This window comes from Cetorhinus maximus, chromosome 9 (assembly GCF_964194155.1).
Source record: "Cetorhinus maximus chromosome 9, sCetMax3.hap1.1, whole genome shotgun sequence".
NCBI lineage: Eukaryota > Metazoa > Chordata > Chondrichthyes > Lamniformes > Cetorhinidae > Cetorhinus > Cetorhinus maximus.
Genome location: NC_135887.1, coordinates 41,826,157 through 41,842,480, shown reverse-complemented (window position 1 = coordinate 41,842,480; position 16,324 = coordinate 41,826,157). Strand labels below are relative to the sequence as shown.

General features: G+C 42.1%; 1 protein-coding gene across 4 annotated transcripts in view; it reads left to right on the top strand.

Moving 5' to 3' along the window:
• auts2a (activator of transcription and developmental regulator AUTS2 a) overlaps positions 1-6,267 on the top strand; it is a 1,158,583-nt gene extending 1,152,316 nt beyond the window's left edge. For all 4 annotated transcript variants that reach the window (XM_078548599.1, XM_078548600.1, XM_078548601.1 and 1 more), the window contains one exon: positions 3,842-6,267. In XM_078548599.1, coding sequence (XP_078404725.1) covers positions 3,842-5,072 — 1,231 coding nt within the window. In that variant the 3' untranslated portion in view covers positions 5,073-6,267. The remainder of the gene's footprint in view (positions 1-3,841) is intronic.
• The last annotated feature ends 10,057 nt before the right edge of the window (positions 6,268-16,324 follow it).

Sequence of the window (16,324 nt, the reverse complement as noted above, 5' to 3'; positions counted from 1 at the left end):
ACCCCCTCCCCTCACCCCACCCCCTCCCCTCACCTCGCCTTCTCCTTCATAGCTTTTCAAACCCTGGCCTCCAACTCCTTCACTGACTCCCAAATACTTGCAAAGTTCTGATCCATCGCAGCTCACTGCCTCATTCCCCGAGTACAGCAACGGCAGTGGCCGCCACTCTCACTGGTGCTACCGGTGCACTGAGAGCTGCCGGCCTCTGATTGGCTGGAAGCTCTCTGAGGTGGGACTTCCTGAGTGGAGGAAATACCGCCTCCAGCCAATAAACGGCCAATTGTTCATTAAATGACTGTCGGGAAGCCGTTCTTCCCATGCAGGCTCCCCACCCTGAGGGCCCACGGCACCCCATATAATTCAGCCCCATATTGTGTGGGAAACCTTGTACGAAGCGTGTTTTGGCCATTTGACCTCATCCTCCCAGAATCCAAACCTTAATTTTCTTTCCATTCCAACATTTAGATGTCTCCTGAGTTAGTTCAATGTGATCATGGGCAGCCCACTAATTGCTTTGAAAATTAAAGTGCTCAACTGCAGTTCTTGCTATCATCTTTAGGCGCCTACAAAATAAACAGGACATAGTTCTAATGAGGGTGAATTATGGGGATTATTTTACTGACCCCAAAGGTGGTAGTCATAAGCCACCTATGTTCTTACTGGTCCATGCCTCATGCTGTGAAGTAACTCTCAGCCACTCTCATTGATGCTGTTCACTTGATTTATTGATTTTTATCAAATAACCTAGGTGAAGGGTCAAGTCTAGTGTTGTGAGGAAACACCTGAGTTATAAGTGAGAGGGAAGCATCGATAAACCAGAAAGGAATAACTAGATGATGTGCCTAAGTTTTAAAAGGTTGTAAACATTTTGAGGTAAGGGAAACGATGAGTAGAGAAGAGACCTTAAGTCTTCATTTCAGTTAGGATGCAGGGAAAAGCATGTAGGACACTGTATTTGGAACGCACCAGAATAAAGGGGGTAATTTTAACCCAGCCTACTCAGTGGGGAACCATCATGATCAACTCGATTGCCAGTTCTACACCCTGCCTGACTGACTCCAGTGGAAAGTTAAAATGGCAAGGAAGACTGATTGCACCAACTTCCTGTTGAGTGGGTTAGGTAAAATTACCCTCGTAGAGAAAAGACCAAATGATATCTGGGCATAGTGATGGCAACAAAATAGAGGAGCATGAAGAAGATAGTGAAGGGATGCGAGATTTTTTGAGGCGAAGGCTTTATTTTTGGCTGGAAAGGATCAGCTAACCTTGAAAAATAATTTCCAAATTTGGTCAAAAGTCAACAACTTGGACATATTACCATTTTAACCTGGTCACTGAATGAAGCAAGATGCAGTTGGTGAGGTGTAATCTATACGCTGCCTTTCTTAGTATTGTGAACTGCCTGGAGAATTGGAGCATGCTTCAGCATATTCCTGCTTGTCATGGTTTATCATTTCCCTGTTGCACCTTGTGGTTAAATATGTTCAGTATTTTGTCGTGTGTGCTTGCTATTCTTACTTTAAATGAATATTGGAATTAATTTGCCACATATTTCAAAACGGTGGCTGATGTACTTTCAAATAGCAGTTTGCGCTAACTAAGCAGCATGACATTTTGTTTCTTTAACTTTCTCCTTTTTTATTGTCTAGAGTCTCCCTCCCTGCACCAATATTATTACTGGCTTGCAGGATGGGCTGGAAGCACTGCTCTAAGCTTCCACCGCTACAGCTGCTACTGGAGTTGCATGAAAGCCTGGGAGTAGCTGCACTTTTCGACTATCCTTTTTTTTCCCCCCCTTACCTCCTGCTAACCCTTCTCACGAAGTCTGTGATTGAAATCAGTAATGGGCAAGGGGGTAATAGTGGGTGCATATCCATGCCCAATTCTTTGGAGCTGTCTGTCAGAGTGCTGTGCTACCCAATAGCAGTGGGATTAATTTAAGCCAGTAGGGGATCATTTTATGAAACAGCACCAGCACCAGCACTGAGGTACCTCGGGCCTTGGTCACCTCTTGACGTGTAATATTTGAAAATTTTTATAGGTTAATCCTTACATAAAATTCACCTAAAACTATAGGTCCCCATTAGACTATTGGCCTTTTGAAACAATAGTGCATTTATTTTAGATTAAAACTCTTAAAATACTTTGCCTTTTATAGCAAAGAGCTAAATGGGCTAAACATTCGCCGAGCTATCTCTGTGCTTGATCTCTGTGCTGACTTTTAACCTGGTTATCCGGTAGGATAGAGCACTATAAACAGAACTAAAAGGTGGACTAAATCACGAGTAACATGTTTTCTGACCCCATGGGAGCCCTACAGAAAACAAACTCAATCCTGAAAATTTGTGTTATCCAGAAGTGGAAAGTGGTTAGTACTAAGTCAAAGTTTAGTCTAATTGGGTTTAGTTTTATAAAGTTGTAAATCTGATGCTGCATAAAGTATGCACAAAGTAGTGGTGGGACTTGAGAAGCAAACAATTTTTGTCATTTAGACCAGGTAGTACTTCACCAGAGAACAAAAGACAGCCTGCACTAAATCGCATGTTCATTTGATTTTAGGGTGCTTACCCTTACTTCGAACATTGCCAGCAACAGACTTAACCCTTGAGTACGATCACTACAACTGTATTAGTCACTACAAAAGAAGTTTAAGCGGAAGGTCAGATTTGATCTCTGTAGTGTTTATGCTCTGTTTTGAGCAAAGGCGAGTCCTAAGGACTGTTGCCCAATTGCAAGGAAAACTAAAAGACCAACTTGATTCCAATCCAACTGTTTGGTCAAAATCTATTGGGTTCAAAGGTGATTGGAAGCCAACCATAGGAGGTGTTTTTAATAGGAGGTAGGAACTAGTGCAAGCTGTCACCATCAGAGGAAATTAATTTAAACCATCCTCACTTTAACTGTGTAACAAGATAAATTCAAGCCTTCCTGCAAATGGGGTTTCCTCATGCAATGGGGATATTCCAAAGAGCCATGATAAATATATCAAGATGATCTCAAATAAGTTTTGTATCCTAAATAGCAGCATTTATCAGCAAAATCACTGAGGGCCCTTGTTACTTTGACTACAAAGAACAGATTTGGATTGGAAGATTAAAATCTTAGAAATTACATACAAATATTTCCCATTTAACTAGCTTTTACTCTGCAAAGGTTGACCTGAGATACCTATGATATTTAACAGAGAAGAACAATGTCCCTTCCCATTCATCCAGTTCTCTATCAGCTCTGTCACAACCAAATTGCAATAGTAAAATAAAAGAAAAAGAATATAGTTATGTTCAATTAGATACTACATAAATCATCGACCTGGTGTTTTAGCAGATCCATGTGCATACAAATCAGTGTCCATGGAACTTGCAAGTTCGAAAAGTTTTAATTTGAATGTAAGGTACATTTTTACACAGACTTAATCCTTAATTTTTCATTAATGATTGGACTGACTGTTGAGTAGTTTTTCACAACAGCTGTTATATAGTAGAGGTACATTTCTGAGCTGCTAATATAGAACATGTGAATGGGACTTCACTGGTCTCAGATGCTCCAGGTAGCATTGTGCAGCTGTCCACAGGGTCCCCAAACTGTCCCCCCTTCGTATTTTACTTTGGGAAAGTTGACATGATTGCCAAGATCTGGTATTAAAGCAATGAATTAAATTTATGATTAATTGAGGTTTACTAGTAGGAGTTTTGGGAAATTGTCTGAAATCTGCATTGGGCTGTTGCAAATGAGATTTTAATACAAGGACTTGGAAAAAATAAGATTGTTAGAGTAAAGTGTTATAAGATCATAGGATGATGTTCCTTTTTAAAACTTTTTTTTTATATATATATATCTACAGGGATAGCATTGAGAAGCGACACTCTACCCATGCATCATCACCTTCTGTAAATCAAGTTAATTCTTTGGGACACAATCGAAGTTCCACTGAGCACAGCAGAAATCATGTAAATAGTGAACTGCGAGATAAAGAAAAGCCACGAGAACGGGATCACACAGATATTTGGAAGGACTCGTCTGTTGATGAACACAAAGTTAAGGAAAATCACGCTCCTGAGAAGGAAGGCCTTGGATTGGAAAGCAGGATCGTGGAGGACTCCAACAAGCATTTGAATAGAGTTAATTCGCCTTATATCAGGCTACCAAGCACAGATAATACAAGGTCCAGCAGCATTGCCACCCGAGAAGTAGATAGGAAAAGTGAGTCTTCATATGACCACCAGAAAAAGGCCAATGAGATTAAAGTGAAGGAGGAACGGAAGGAAGACAACGATATTATTTCTGACGTGATTCAAACACAAAGGGCCTCTGAGCACTCTCAACCCACCTCGTTGCCCAATGTCCATCCTAGCCCTTCGATGACCTCCATGCCTATGGCTATGGCCATGAGTGGGGTGCATCCCATGAATAGCATTAATACACTGGACAGGACACGGATGGTAGCTCCTTTTATGGGAATCAGTCCAATACCAGGAAGTGAGCGTTTTCCCTACCCTCCTTTCCACTGGGATCCAATGAGGGATCCTTTGAGAGATCCATATAGGGGGTTGGATATTCATCGGAGAGATCCACTAGCCAGAGACTTCCTGTTGAGAAGTGACCCCTTGCAACGACTGTCAGCACCGAGGTTCTATGAAGCAGAACGCTCATACAGGGATAGGGAGCCCCACGACTACAACCGTGATCATCCATTAGCTATGGACCCTAGACGTGAACATGAGAGAATGAGCCACTTGGAAGAGCGTGAAAGATTGAACATGCTCAGAGACGACTATGAACATGCACGCCTGCATCCCATTCATGCTGCTGCCCTGGATGGTCACATGCCTCATCCGAGCCTATTGACACCTGGACTTCCCAGCATGCACTACCCCAGAGTCAGCCCTTCAGCAGCACATCAGAATGGCATCCTTAATAAGACTCCTCCCACAGCAGCCCTGAGTGCCCCTCCCCCCCTCATACCAACAGGTGGAGCACGTGCTGGGTCTCCTAGAAGGACTACTCCCTTGACTAACACAGAGGCACGGGACAGGCCACCTTCTCACACACACAAAGACATTGAAGCACGATAATACAAACATGGAAGAATAAATCAAGGTAACTTATTAAGGACACCCTGTCAGTAAAGGCCACTTTTGTAGTGTGATAACCCACTGACTGAAGCGTTGGACTTCAATGGACTGTACTCAGTGGGTGTGGCCTTCACCACCATAAAAATGTAAAAACACTTTGCAGAAAATACAGTTTTGTACATTTTAAGTTTAAATTTTGCAAATGTTTAATGTCAATTTGTTCCTTTCTTCCTGTTAATTTTATTTGTAGTATATATATAAAAAATGTGTTGTGAAGAAAGAGCAAGCTAAAAAGAGTAATTGGTATATTTATCAAGAAATTGGGTATGTGGTAAATGAGGCAACTGAAGGAGAGCTGAATTGTCTTTGAAGTGTTACGGTTAAGATTTGGAGTGAAGGAATCAGGCTGTATAGACAATTGTGTATAAAGGTAGTTCCTTGGTTGAATGGGTCTTGGTACATATATGCAAAAAGGAAGAGACAAAAAGCTTTACCATGTACAAATGTAAATAAATTTAAGGGTGGCTGTGTGACAGTCGATTCAGAAGCGTTGGACAAAGCGTGCTATTGGGAGATTAATTATCTGTTAACACAGTCTGCTTGTGCTGTGTTAGATAACTTTTTGTGGCTGTACAGATATTCCCAACTATGCAAGCAGGTGAATGCCCTGGCTTTTCATCCAAAAGTCTGCATTCCTCAACGGAGCCTTTTCAACACACAATTCACTTAACCGCAAGTCTAGCACATTACATTGTGTCTGAGGATTGTAAACTATGTTGATGAAGTAAAATTAGTTCTGTTGGTCTAATAGTGTATTAAAGTGCTATCTGAAGTTGTTTATTCTGTTTTGAAAAAATTCTATCTATGACAGTTGTTTCTTATGAGCAGAGATCTATTTTAGTAGTCACCTGAAGGTTTAGTTGTGCGCTTCAAATTTGTGAACTCCTGATGTTGTGCAGTGTTTTTGAGGAACAAAAAATAATGTACACTGGATCAGTAGTGCTAGAACTCAATATTGCCTATAGATTTTCATTTGCAGATATGCTGTTTATCATGTACGTAATGAAGTCCTTTACAGATCCTATTGTAAAGTGAAGCGACTCTGAATCTTTGGCATGTGCTTCATAAACAAAACTTGTGTTATGTAAATTGTGCCATGTTATTAAAAAATCGAACTGAAGTGTTCTCAGTCTAACTGTGCTGTAAGCTTGTGTTAATATTCTTTGCTCTCTTATTTATTGGCATTTCACAGATTGAGGAGCTAAAAAAACACAAACAAACTCTGACATGGAAAGTGCTTATTTATCAACCATTTTATTACTGGGACCAAGGACGAGGCATCTGTATGAACAGGTGGATGTTTAGCCATTGATGCTTTTTTGGAGAGCTTTCTTTTTAATCTTTTTCCTCTCGTATTTTCCACCTGCTCTCCTCGCCCTCTGGAAGATGTTGATTCATGTTTGGATATCTTTCATGGACCAGGCCCCTCTCCTGTACTTTGCCAAAGTGACCATTCTTAATGGTTGGGCTGCAATAATGAATGCTAGCAGGCTATTGCACCATGGAAGGCTTCACAGTCAAACCAGTAAAGCTCTCACCCGACATCCAAAGATGTGTACATATTAGCAGGGGTCATTGAACAATAGCAAGGAGTAGGAACCCTGTTGACTCTCGAGCCCGTGTGCCAATTGTAACAGCCTAATTACTACTGCAGCAGAGAGGGCATATACATGGCTCAAAGGGTTTAACCTCATAAACCCTGTAACTGAAACTCCACATTAAGACTTTAATTCTGCATGCATTACTTTATCAACTAGCAAGGTGGGCAATTCAAAATTTCAAAACTGATAGCATGGGGTGAGATTTAATTGGGGATAGTAACAGAGGGAAGCAAGATAGTAAGTAAGTATGGACAAGTGGATCAATAGGTGGGAAGCTGTCAACCAGGCAGGTGACCTTTATATTAATGCTGAGGCCAAAGAAGGTCCGAGCACAGAAAAAGGCTATTCAGCCCATTGTGTATATGCTGGCTTTTTGCTCGAGCAATTAAAACTGATCCCACTGCCCTGCTTAGTCCCCCACAACCCAGTATCTTCCTCTGCATCAATTACCTGTTCACTGTTTCTTTAAGAAATATAATGGTATCTGCCTGAACTATTCCCTGTGGCAAAGCATCTCATACTGTCAACAACAGTAAGTAAATATATGTATAATGTATATTTATAATATATAATTATATATATATATCCTAATCTGTCTCATCACACCTCTACAGACTATTTTAAACTGATAACCCACTTCATCACTAATTACCCAGTCCTAATATCGTTTGTTTCTATTCACTTTATCAGATGAAGGGGCATTGCAAACAAAATTGAGGAACCAGATGCACAAATCCAACTGCATGCTGTGACATGATAGCAATTACAGGGAATTGGCTGCAGCCTGGACAAGGCTCAAGCTAAAAATATACACCAGGATCTTCAGAAAGAATGGAGAAGGAGAGGAGCAAGTATTAATAAAATACATCATTGTGGCAGTGAAGGGAGGGAATCTAAATGAGTTCATTAGCAGGAGGATTAATTGAGGAACAGGAATGGGTACCAAAGTAATGAGGCCGAGAGTTCCAAAGTCACACAACCCTCTGAGAGAAAAAATTTCTCTTCATCTCTGTCCTAAAATGGCGGCCCCTAATTTTAAAACAGTGTCCCCTAGTTCTGGACTCACCCACAAGAGGAAGCATCATTTTTGTGTCCACCTTGTCAAGATCGTTCAGGATCTTATATACTTCAATCAAGTCACCCCTCAATCTTCTAAACTCCAGTGGAAACGAGCCCAGTCTGTTTAACCTTTCGTCATAAGACAACCATAGCGTGGATACAATAGCAATTAGGTAGAAGGAAGTAGAATTTGGGATAAAAAGGGTTGTTCTCTTAGTGCAGCAAGGGATCAATGTTTCGTTTCCTGCTTTTTATTCTTGCTTCCCACCCATCCTGAATAATCTGGCTTTGGGTTTAGACAAATGGATAGGATTTTAGTTGTTTTTAAACTTAACGTGAAACTCGCCACAAGAAGGACAATGAAATCCTCTATGGGGATCAGTTTATATACTCACAGGAGTTGCAAAACATCATATTCCCTCAAACAGTATGAGAAACACCATGGGGGATTTATATATTTCAGTTGATCTCTCTTGGGTGTTGCATAGTAGGAGTCAAATGCATGCCCATTCAACAAAAAGGTTTAGTTTAGGGTAGAGCATAGGGCCATGAGTACAACAGAGGCACATCTGGCAGCAGAGCTTCCCAAATCTGGAAAAGCACAATGGGCATGACTTAAAATAGAGTCAGTCACTTGTAGAATTCAATTGTTAGGTGTCAATTGTATGTGTCTGTTTGTTCTCTGTGCTATTAGTCAAGTTTGGGTGTGGTTGCCGAGAGGAACAGAAATCTCAACTGAAACAAGAAGCTGGAAGCACGTGAGTGCAGATGTTTTAAAAGTAAATAAAACTTCTATTTAGACATAGAAACTAATGTTTCATGTCTGCATATCTCCAAAGCGTGATACAACAATTGGCAGCATGATGGAGGATAGTTTAAATTGACCAGCTCCAGCACCTTTCTTTACTGAGAGATCCACCCATACCATAGGATTAATAGATTTCATGGTGAAAGATCTATTGCTCATGACAGGATGGACAGTCTGGATGTAGCAGTGACCCACAGGAAGGAGATACTTGTACATTAATTGGGAGCAGAAGGCCAGCAAATAGTCAAGCAGCTCCTGGAAAACAGATCTGTGTTTGATATAGTGGTAAGTGCTCTCAGAAGATGCTTCAAGCCAAAGAAAAATGTGATGATTCAACAGCATACATTTTGTCAGAGGTGCCAAAGAGCCCATCATGGTCGATACCTTAAAAAATGTGCCCAAATTATAGAAGCACCCATCGATTCCCAATGCTATGTCCATCTTGAGGGAGAATGTATAACTCCTGCTTAAAGTGGAATCATTTTGTAAAGGTGTGCAGGTCATCAAAGAAGAGGATTTCATTGGTTTGACACATGGAGGAGTCTCTTCCTGAGAGTGAGGTACAGCCTGTGTATATGTGATGATAAAGCACCAGGTCATTTTAAGGAATGCTCAGGCGTGATCGTGGGCCTCTCAGTGTCTCTTCTCATCATTGTTGGTGGGGAAATATATTGAGTGACAAACTCTAACATCATTACTTTTTGTAACTTTCTCTCACTCCTGTGACAGGCATTGTCCAAGCTTACAATGTCTCAATTCTTCTGGTTTTGGGAGCAATCACAGTTCCAGTGCACCATAAAAGCCTCGACAGCTTCACATTCTACATAGCAAAAGGCAGAAGCCTTATGGGGGTAAACCTTTTTGATAAGCTTGGCTTTAAACTTGACCACACTGGAGTACACTTAACACTTACGATACGCAACAGTATCCTTATTTACTGGATTTGGAGAGATTAGAGGATACTGTCCTGCTCTTTGCATTTTGATGGTTTCGCAAAATTTGAGACAGTTGCCATCCATGCCAAAGTGTTACAGGAGTTGGAAAGGCTTGAAGCAGGTGGTATCAATGAGTGAATTAACTCCATGCCATGGATATCCAACCTAATCATTGTGCAATGCAAAAATGGCAAACTTAGACTATGCATCGATCTTAAGCTGGTCAACAAAGCAACATTCCAGATAAGTATCCACTTCCTACGATCTAAGAAGTAGCGGCATCATTTCATGACTGCACAGTTTTCACGAAGCTTGATATGTGACTGGGCTGTTTTCAGATACCACTAGCAGATCAAAGCCAATATCTGACAGCTTTTGCTACTCACAAAGGTGTTTCAGTACTGCAGAATGCCCTATGTTCAGCACTGAGCACATTCCAGATGATTGTTTCTTCAGTCTTGTCAGATGTTGAGGGTGGCTCAACCTATTGGACAATATTGTTGTCTATGGAAGGGCAGAACACAATTAGCAATTATCAGTGGTTCTCACCCAACTCTTACAACACAACTTGATGCCCAGTGAGGACAATTGCACATTCATGGCATCAGAGATTGACTTTTTGGGGTATAGAGTGATAGCACCTGGAGTAAAGCCTATCCATGATGTCAAAGCCATTCATTCACTTCTGACCCTGTCTAACATAAAAGAGTTGGCATTGTTCCTCGGTACTACCAACTTTTATCACAAATCATCGCAAAGTCCAGAGACCGCAGAGCCTCTTCGAAAGCTACTGTGCAAAGGTGCACAAAGGGAATGGACAATAGCACAACAAAAAGTGTTTGGAATGTTAAAGGTGAAGATAGCATCTCCACTAGTCCTCGCGCACTTCAGTCCATACGTATGCCTCACAATAGGTGAATTAATAAATGTGATTGGAGCTGTATTCTCACAGTACATTGAAGCAAGCAAATGACCAATCACTTAAGTGTCACACCTTTTATGGAAACTGAATGTACATACTCTACTGGAGATCAGGAAGCACTAGCCTGCATCTACACTTGTGAACATTGTTACACATATCTCCATGGTAGAAAGTTCACTCTCTGCCCTGATCACCAAGCGCTGATAACATTGTTAGTCACATCAGGATCTAGTCATCAACCTCTATGCATCTACAGATGGTCTGATCATCTTCATCAGTAAAACTTTGAGGCTGAGTATCTCGTAGGTTCACACAATTGTGTAGCTGACATGCTTAGCTGTACCATTAGCACAGACAGCACTAGCAAGAGCAACTTGAAACTTTGAAGACCTTGTGGAGATTTCACACACGACCATGAATCTTACTATACGAGAGGAATTGGAGACAGACAACATGCTACAGAAAGTAGGCCAGCACTCAAAGACTGAGTAGACTTGTGAAATAGGGGTAGAACTGGCCCGGTATTACAGATTACACAATGAGCTCGCATTGTTTGATGACAACTGCATCACACATGAAACTGGAGCATGAAACTATCCCAAATGGCTATAGCAATGTGTATTGCATCTTGTGGATTTATTGCCCATCCCTAATTGCCCTTGTTCAAAGGGCATTTAAGAGTCAACCACATTATTGTGGGTCTGGAGTCACATGTAGGCCAGACCAGGTAAGGACCAGATGGGTTTTTACGAGAATTGACAATGGTTTCATGGTCATCAGTAGACTTTTAATTCCAGATTTTTATTGAATTCAAATTCCACCATCTGCTGTGGTGGGATTCGAACCCAGGTCCACAGAGCATTATCATGGGTCTCTGGATTACTAGTCCAGTAACAATACCACTAAGCCACCGCTTCCCCCCATGGACACTGGCTATTGTTAAGATGAAACAATGATCCCATGAAGCATTCTGGTGGCCCAGCATTAGATTGCTGCATAGAAGAGTTCTATAGGGCAACATTTTCCCCCCATCGGGGGGGAAGTGCAGGAGCGGGCAAGGGCGGGTGGGCCTCTGATCAGCGCCCCCCAGTCGGGGGCACACCGCCATTTAATGAATTGGCCCGCCCAGTGTGACGTCCACCAGGAAGCGCTATGTGCTCCATGTGCAGGCAGGGGGTGGGGGGCGGGTGGGAGATTCCCTCAGCTGGGTGTGCGCTCTTTTGCATGCACGCGAAAGATTGCACAGATCTCCCTGAGGCAAAGTGCTGCCTCAGGGAGATTGGGTCTGATTCAAAAGTTGAAATAAAAGTAATAAAAAAATTTCCCTGCCATTTCCCCTCATGTGACACTGTCACATGAGTTCAGACGTGTCCATATCTTTTATTTAAACATTTGATAACAATTTAAATACCCTCATGAAGCCTCATCCTGCCCGTGGATGAAGTTTCATGCTTTTTCCGAAGCCCGCCTGGGCTCCCGGCCTGCCCGCCATCCTTGAGGTTGGACGGGCACGTCCATCAATCAGGTTAATTAGTTTTTTAATGGCCTTAATAGGCCATTGACAGTTCGGCAGGTGAGCAGCCGTTTCGGCTGCACATCCACCAAACTGAAAATCTAAATGATGCGGGGTGACGTCGGGACGCACGCCCGACGTATCCCCGCGTTATTTTACGCGTCGGCGAGCAGACCGGAAAAACCTGCCCATAGAAACTGCATAGCTTGTACCCTCAGTGAAAAATTTGTTAGACTTTGTTCCGCGCTTCTTTAACCCCATGGTCAATAAAACCATGGCAACAACTCCAAGTAGATATTTTAGGAGAAGTGCAAGCAGCCTCTAGCAATCAACATTTTCTGCTTGTTGTTCATGACCTATGTAGCAAATGGTTGTAAATTGCTACAACAAATTACATAACCACCAATTCGGTCATTGACATTCCAGACTAGTTGCTTACAGAAGAGACTATCACTACAGCCCACGGACCACAGTTGGTTTCCAGTCAGTTCACGGAGTTCCTTACAAGCTATGGAATTCACCACCATCTTGACGTCATACTACAACCTGGTTCTTCAGCTCCATCCTAGCTAGTATTCCAATTATTCCCCCTCCGCCTCCATGAGACTTTGATGGGCTTCCGGTGCTTACTATGGTACTCGAATAGTGGAGTTGAATGATTCAACAGAGTGATCACTGACATTCCGCGAGCTAGTAAGTCAGCAGGAAAAGCATTTGAACAATCCATTCATACCCTGCTTCACACATATCACACCACACTCTCTGACCGGAAGGCACTGGCTGAACTTATGATCAGTCGCCCATTTTGCATGCCACTGACCATTGTTAAGCCATCACTGCCATCCAACGAGAATGACAGAGCCAAAACAGAATAAACCTCAAAGCACCAAGGTAAAGCAAAAGCGTACTTGGACAAGTGCAAGGGAACCACAATTTGAAATTGAAGATTGGGTTTGCATCAAACGGCCAAATCAAATTGCGACCACAAACTTGCATCATCTCTATCAGTGCCAAAGCATTTTGTACGGTTGCTTGGTACCAACATATGTCTGTTGGATGACAACACAAAGTGGAACACAAGGTGCTTGATAGCAGGCAGACCAGGATGTTTCAGGGACAGCGATTATGAGGATGCATTTCCTATTCCAATGAGCGGCTGCAATGTTGCTCATCCACCTCATCGAGCTGTTCATGCAGAACCACAACCTCAAGTTCATAGATCTCAACGCTGTCAAAAAGAACCTACATATCTCAAAGACCAATTCTGTGCTGAGAGAAAATAGACTCAGAACTGCAAAAAAGTGACATGATTGTCGTTTAGGATGGTTTAATTTATAATTTAAAATTAAGTCCTTTCATTTTACAAGGGGGAAAATAGGTAGTATGCAATTGTTCAGTTGCCCGTTTTTTGATTGTGTGTGTCTGTTGACTGTTTTCTGTGCTATTCGTCAATTCTATGTGTGGCTACAGAGAGAAACAGAAACTAAACTGGACGAAGAAGCTGGGAGTATGTGAGTGCAGACATTTTAAAAGTGAATAAAACTCCTGTTTAGACATAGAAACTAATGTTTCATCTCTGCATATCTCCAAAGCAAGAAACACAACACTTGTCAAACGTTGAGAGAGAAGCGGACATTTCAAGAGACCAATGAGAAGTAGGTTGTAGTTGGAGGGAGGCATTGAAATCACTTTGGCAGTGTGGAGAAAGCATATTTCAGAGTGGGGTGATATTTTAATTAGGATGATAGGAAGCATGGATGGGGCCAAAGGGACGCATTGAAATTAACATCCATGGCTGAAGCAAAGCATGATAAGGGGGAATAAAAATTCCAGTGCAGCTGAGGCAGAAAAGGGAGCACCAGAAGTCCACCAAAGTCTTATGGAGGTGGAGGGCGAAGGATTGGAATACCAGTTAGGCTGGAGCTGAAGAACCAGGCTGGAGCATATTCAGTGGGACAGGCAAGCCATGTGAAAGTACATCCAAAGTTTTCTGGTGCTCAAGAACTGGAGCAGGAACATTTTCTATGGGTCAAAGAGACCTTCTAAAGTGTACCCAGCCTCTTAGCAGGCATTGAAAGTTGGTGCTCAGGGATGCTAAACACAAAAATAAGAAACAGAAATGTTCAAATTATTCCTGAGTCCAATGGGCAATTTGTGAAGGAAGGGTTGCGTACTAATAAACTAAATAGCAAGTTGTAATTCATTCAGGCTCAGCAGCTGAGTGATAGAAAAAACAAGATCCTACCTACCTAACCACCCAGTTGACCAGAGTTCTCCAATTACATCATGACAAGCACTAATTGTTTACGTTGCAAATTCCATTCAAAATGTTTACAATGATAATTGTTGAGCAAAAATTTACTCAAAATCATGACACTGGAAACAAGCTTCTTGGACAGGGAATGCCATTTTTTACTATCTAGAAATAACCGTAATTTGGGAATGCAGAGGAGTTTACCAAGTTTACAGGTGGTACAAAGCATTTCCTGCTAACTTTCTCCATATTTATAATGGAAACTAAATTCATCACACTGTAAATATAGCACCCACCAGAGGTGGCATTGCAGTGCCTCCACTGTCAGGAGACTGTCATTGCATAGGTGTTTTCCTTTACAAATGTGGATATATGAATTTCTAATGTGAATATGTAAAAATAAGGGCACAATGTATGCCTTTCATGTAAATACTGAATTGCATTTGCACACCCCATTTGTAGTATCACCCCTCCTACCACCTGCTAACCCCGCTTTGCCATAAGTCTACATTGATTGGTCATGGGCAACAACATTGGAGGCTTTTTTGTCAATAAAAGCTATCAAAAATGTGCAAATTGCGATCAACCAGACTAATGTGCTGGGCTTCTTCATAAGTGATACAGGATGGAAATACAAGGAATCATTACTGCATTTATATGGAGAGTTGGAAACTTCTTTTGAAATATTCAAATTCAGTTTTGTACATTCCACCATGGGGAGGATGTACTGGAATTGGAGAAAATCCAGCAATTATTTGCCAGGATAACACCAAGCCACGATGTACATGATGCAGGACATAGACACAGTGTCAGAACTGTTGCTCATTGAATGTTTTAATGACAACAGGACCAAGGTGACAACTTGTCAATGACCCCTGACTACCCAGAAGGAATGTTTTCCCCACCCCCACCCAGTACCATGTTAATCATCTCAGAAATTGAGATTTTTGCCTTCACTTCTGGATGTCTGAATTCATTCCACAGGGAAACATGGAGATCTAAGACCACAGGCGTTGCAATACTTCAAGGTGGATCTATTTTTTAATAAAATGTATTTTTTTTAAATTGCATACAATGGAAAAAAATATTTTGTCTGTGGAGAGCTGCATTTGGGAGATTATTTGAATTTGTGCCTAATTAAAAATCAGTGGAGCATCATTTCACTTGTGAGGCTCATACTCCCAGGGTAGCACACTCCTGTACTGTCCACTCGCATTGCCATTGTTTGTCAGATGGGGGATGTGCAGGGATGCGTTATAATTTAACATATGCTAATTATCTGCTCTAATTAGCAACATTCAGAAAATGAATTGGGACACTTAGCTCTATTTTAACCATATTTCATGCTGTGTTTAGAAAAAAGCTCATTCTCTTTAACTGATAAATGTTTTTTAAAAAAATGTTCCACATAAACAGAAATATATCAACTGATTTTAAGTCGAGTGGGCATCAGGGGCACGGAGCCAAGATGGGTGCCAATCCATTCGGTCCCCTGGCGCAGGAGATCCCAGGGGATTTTAACTCCTATGTGCCCATTTGTGTGCCCCTGATTATGACTCCTGGCTGAATCTGGTGGGAATGATGTCACAGTTGGAGGTGTATAGGAAAACTTGGTGGGTGGGGGCGGTGGGGGAGGCTGGTGGTCAGTGGGCGGGTGTGAGGGAGGGACAGTCAGTGGTCAGGCTTCTTCCAGAAAGCCATGGAAATGGTCCTCGGCAAAGTAAGTGCAGATGAGGATGTTGATGTCTAGTGCAGGCGAGGGCCAAGTAGCCTTGATTGGCCAAAAGGAGCACTCCTACACCACCTAGCCCACAAGGAACCTTTAAAAATAATTAAGGAGTTACCTGTGCCTAGATCCTTACTGCGCCAGCTTTTGCTGCTGGGCTGGAGACCACCTAAACCTCAGTCAGGCCGTGGTTAAAATTGTGTCCGTGTACTGATGGCATCACTGGAATGTGATGCTACCATTTAAATTAGACCCTCACTGTTCTAGGTAATTAACATGGTGCTGAGTGGGGGTGAGGGAAACTTTCCCTCTGGGTAGTCAGGGGTTGTGCTGCGGGTAGCGGGCTTCGACTAGGCCTTGAGGTTTCCGTATGA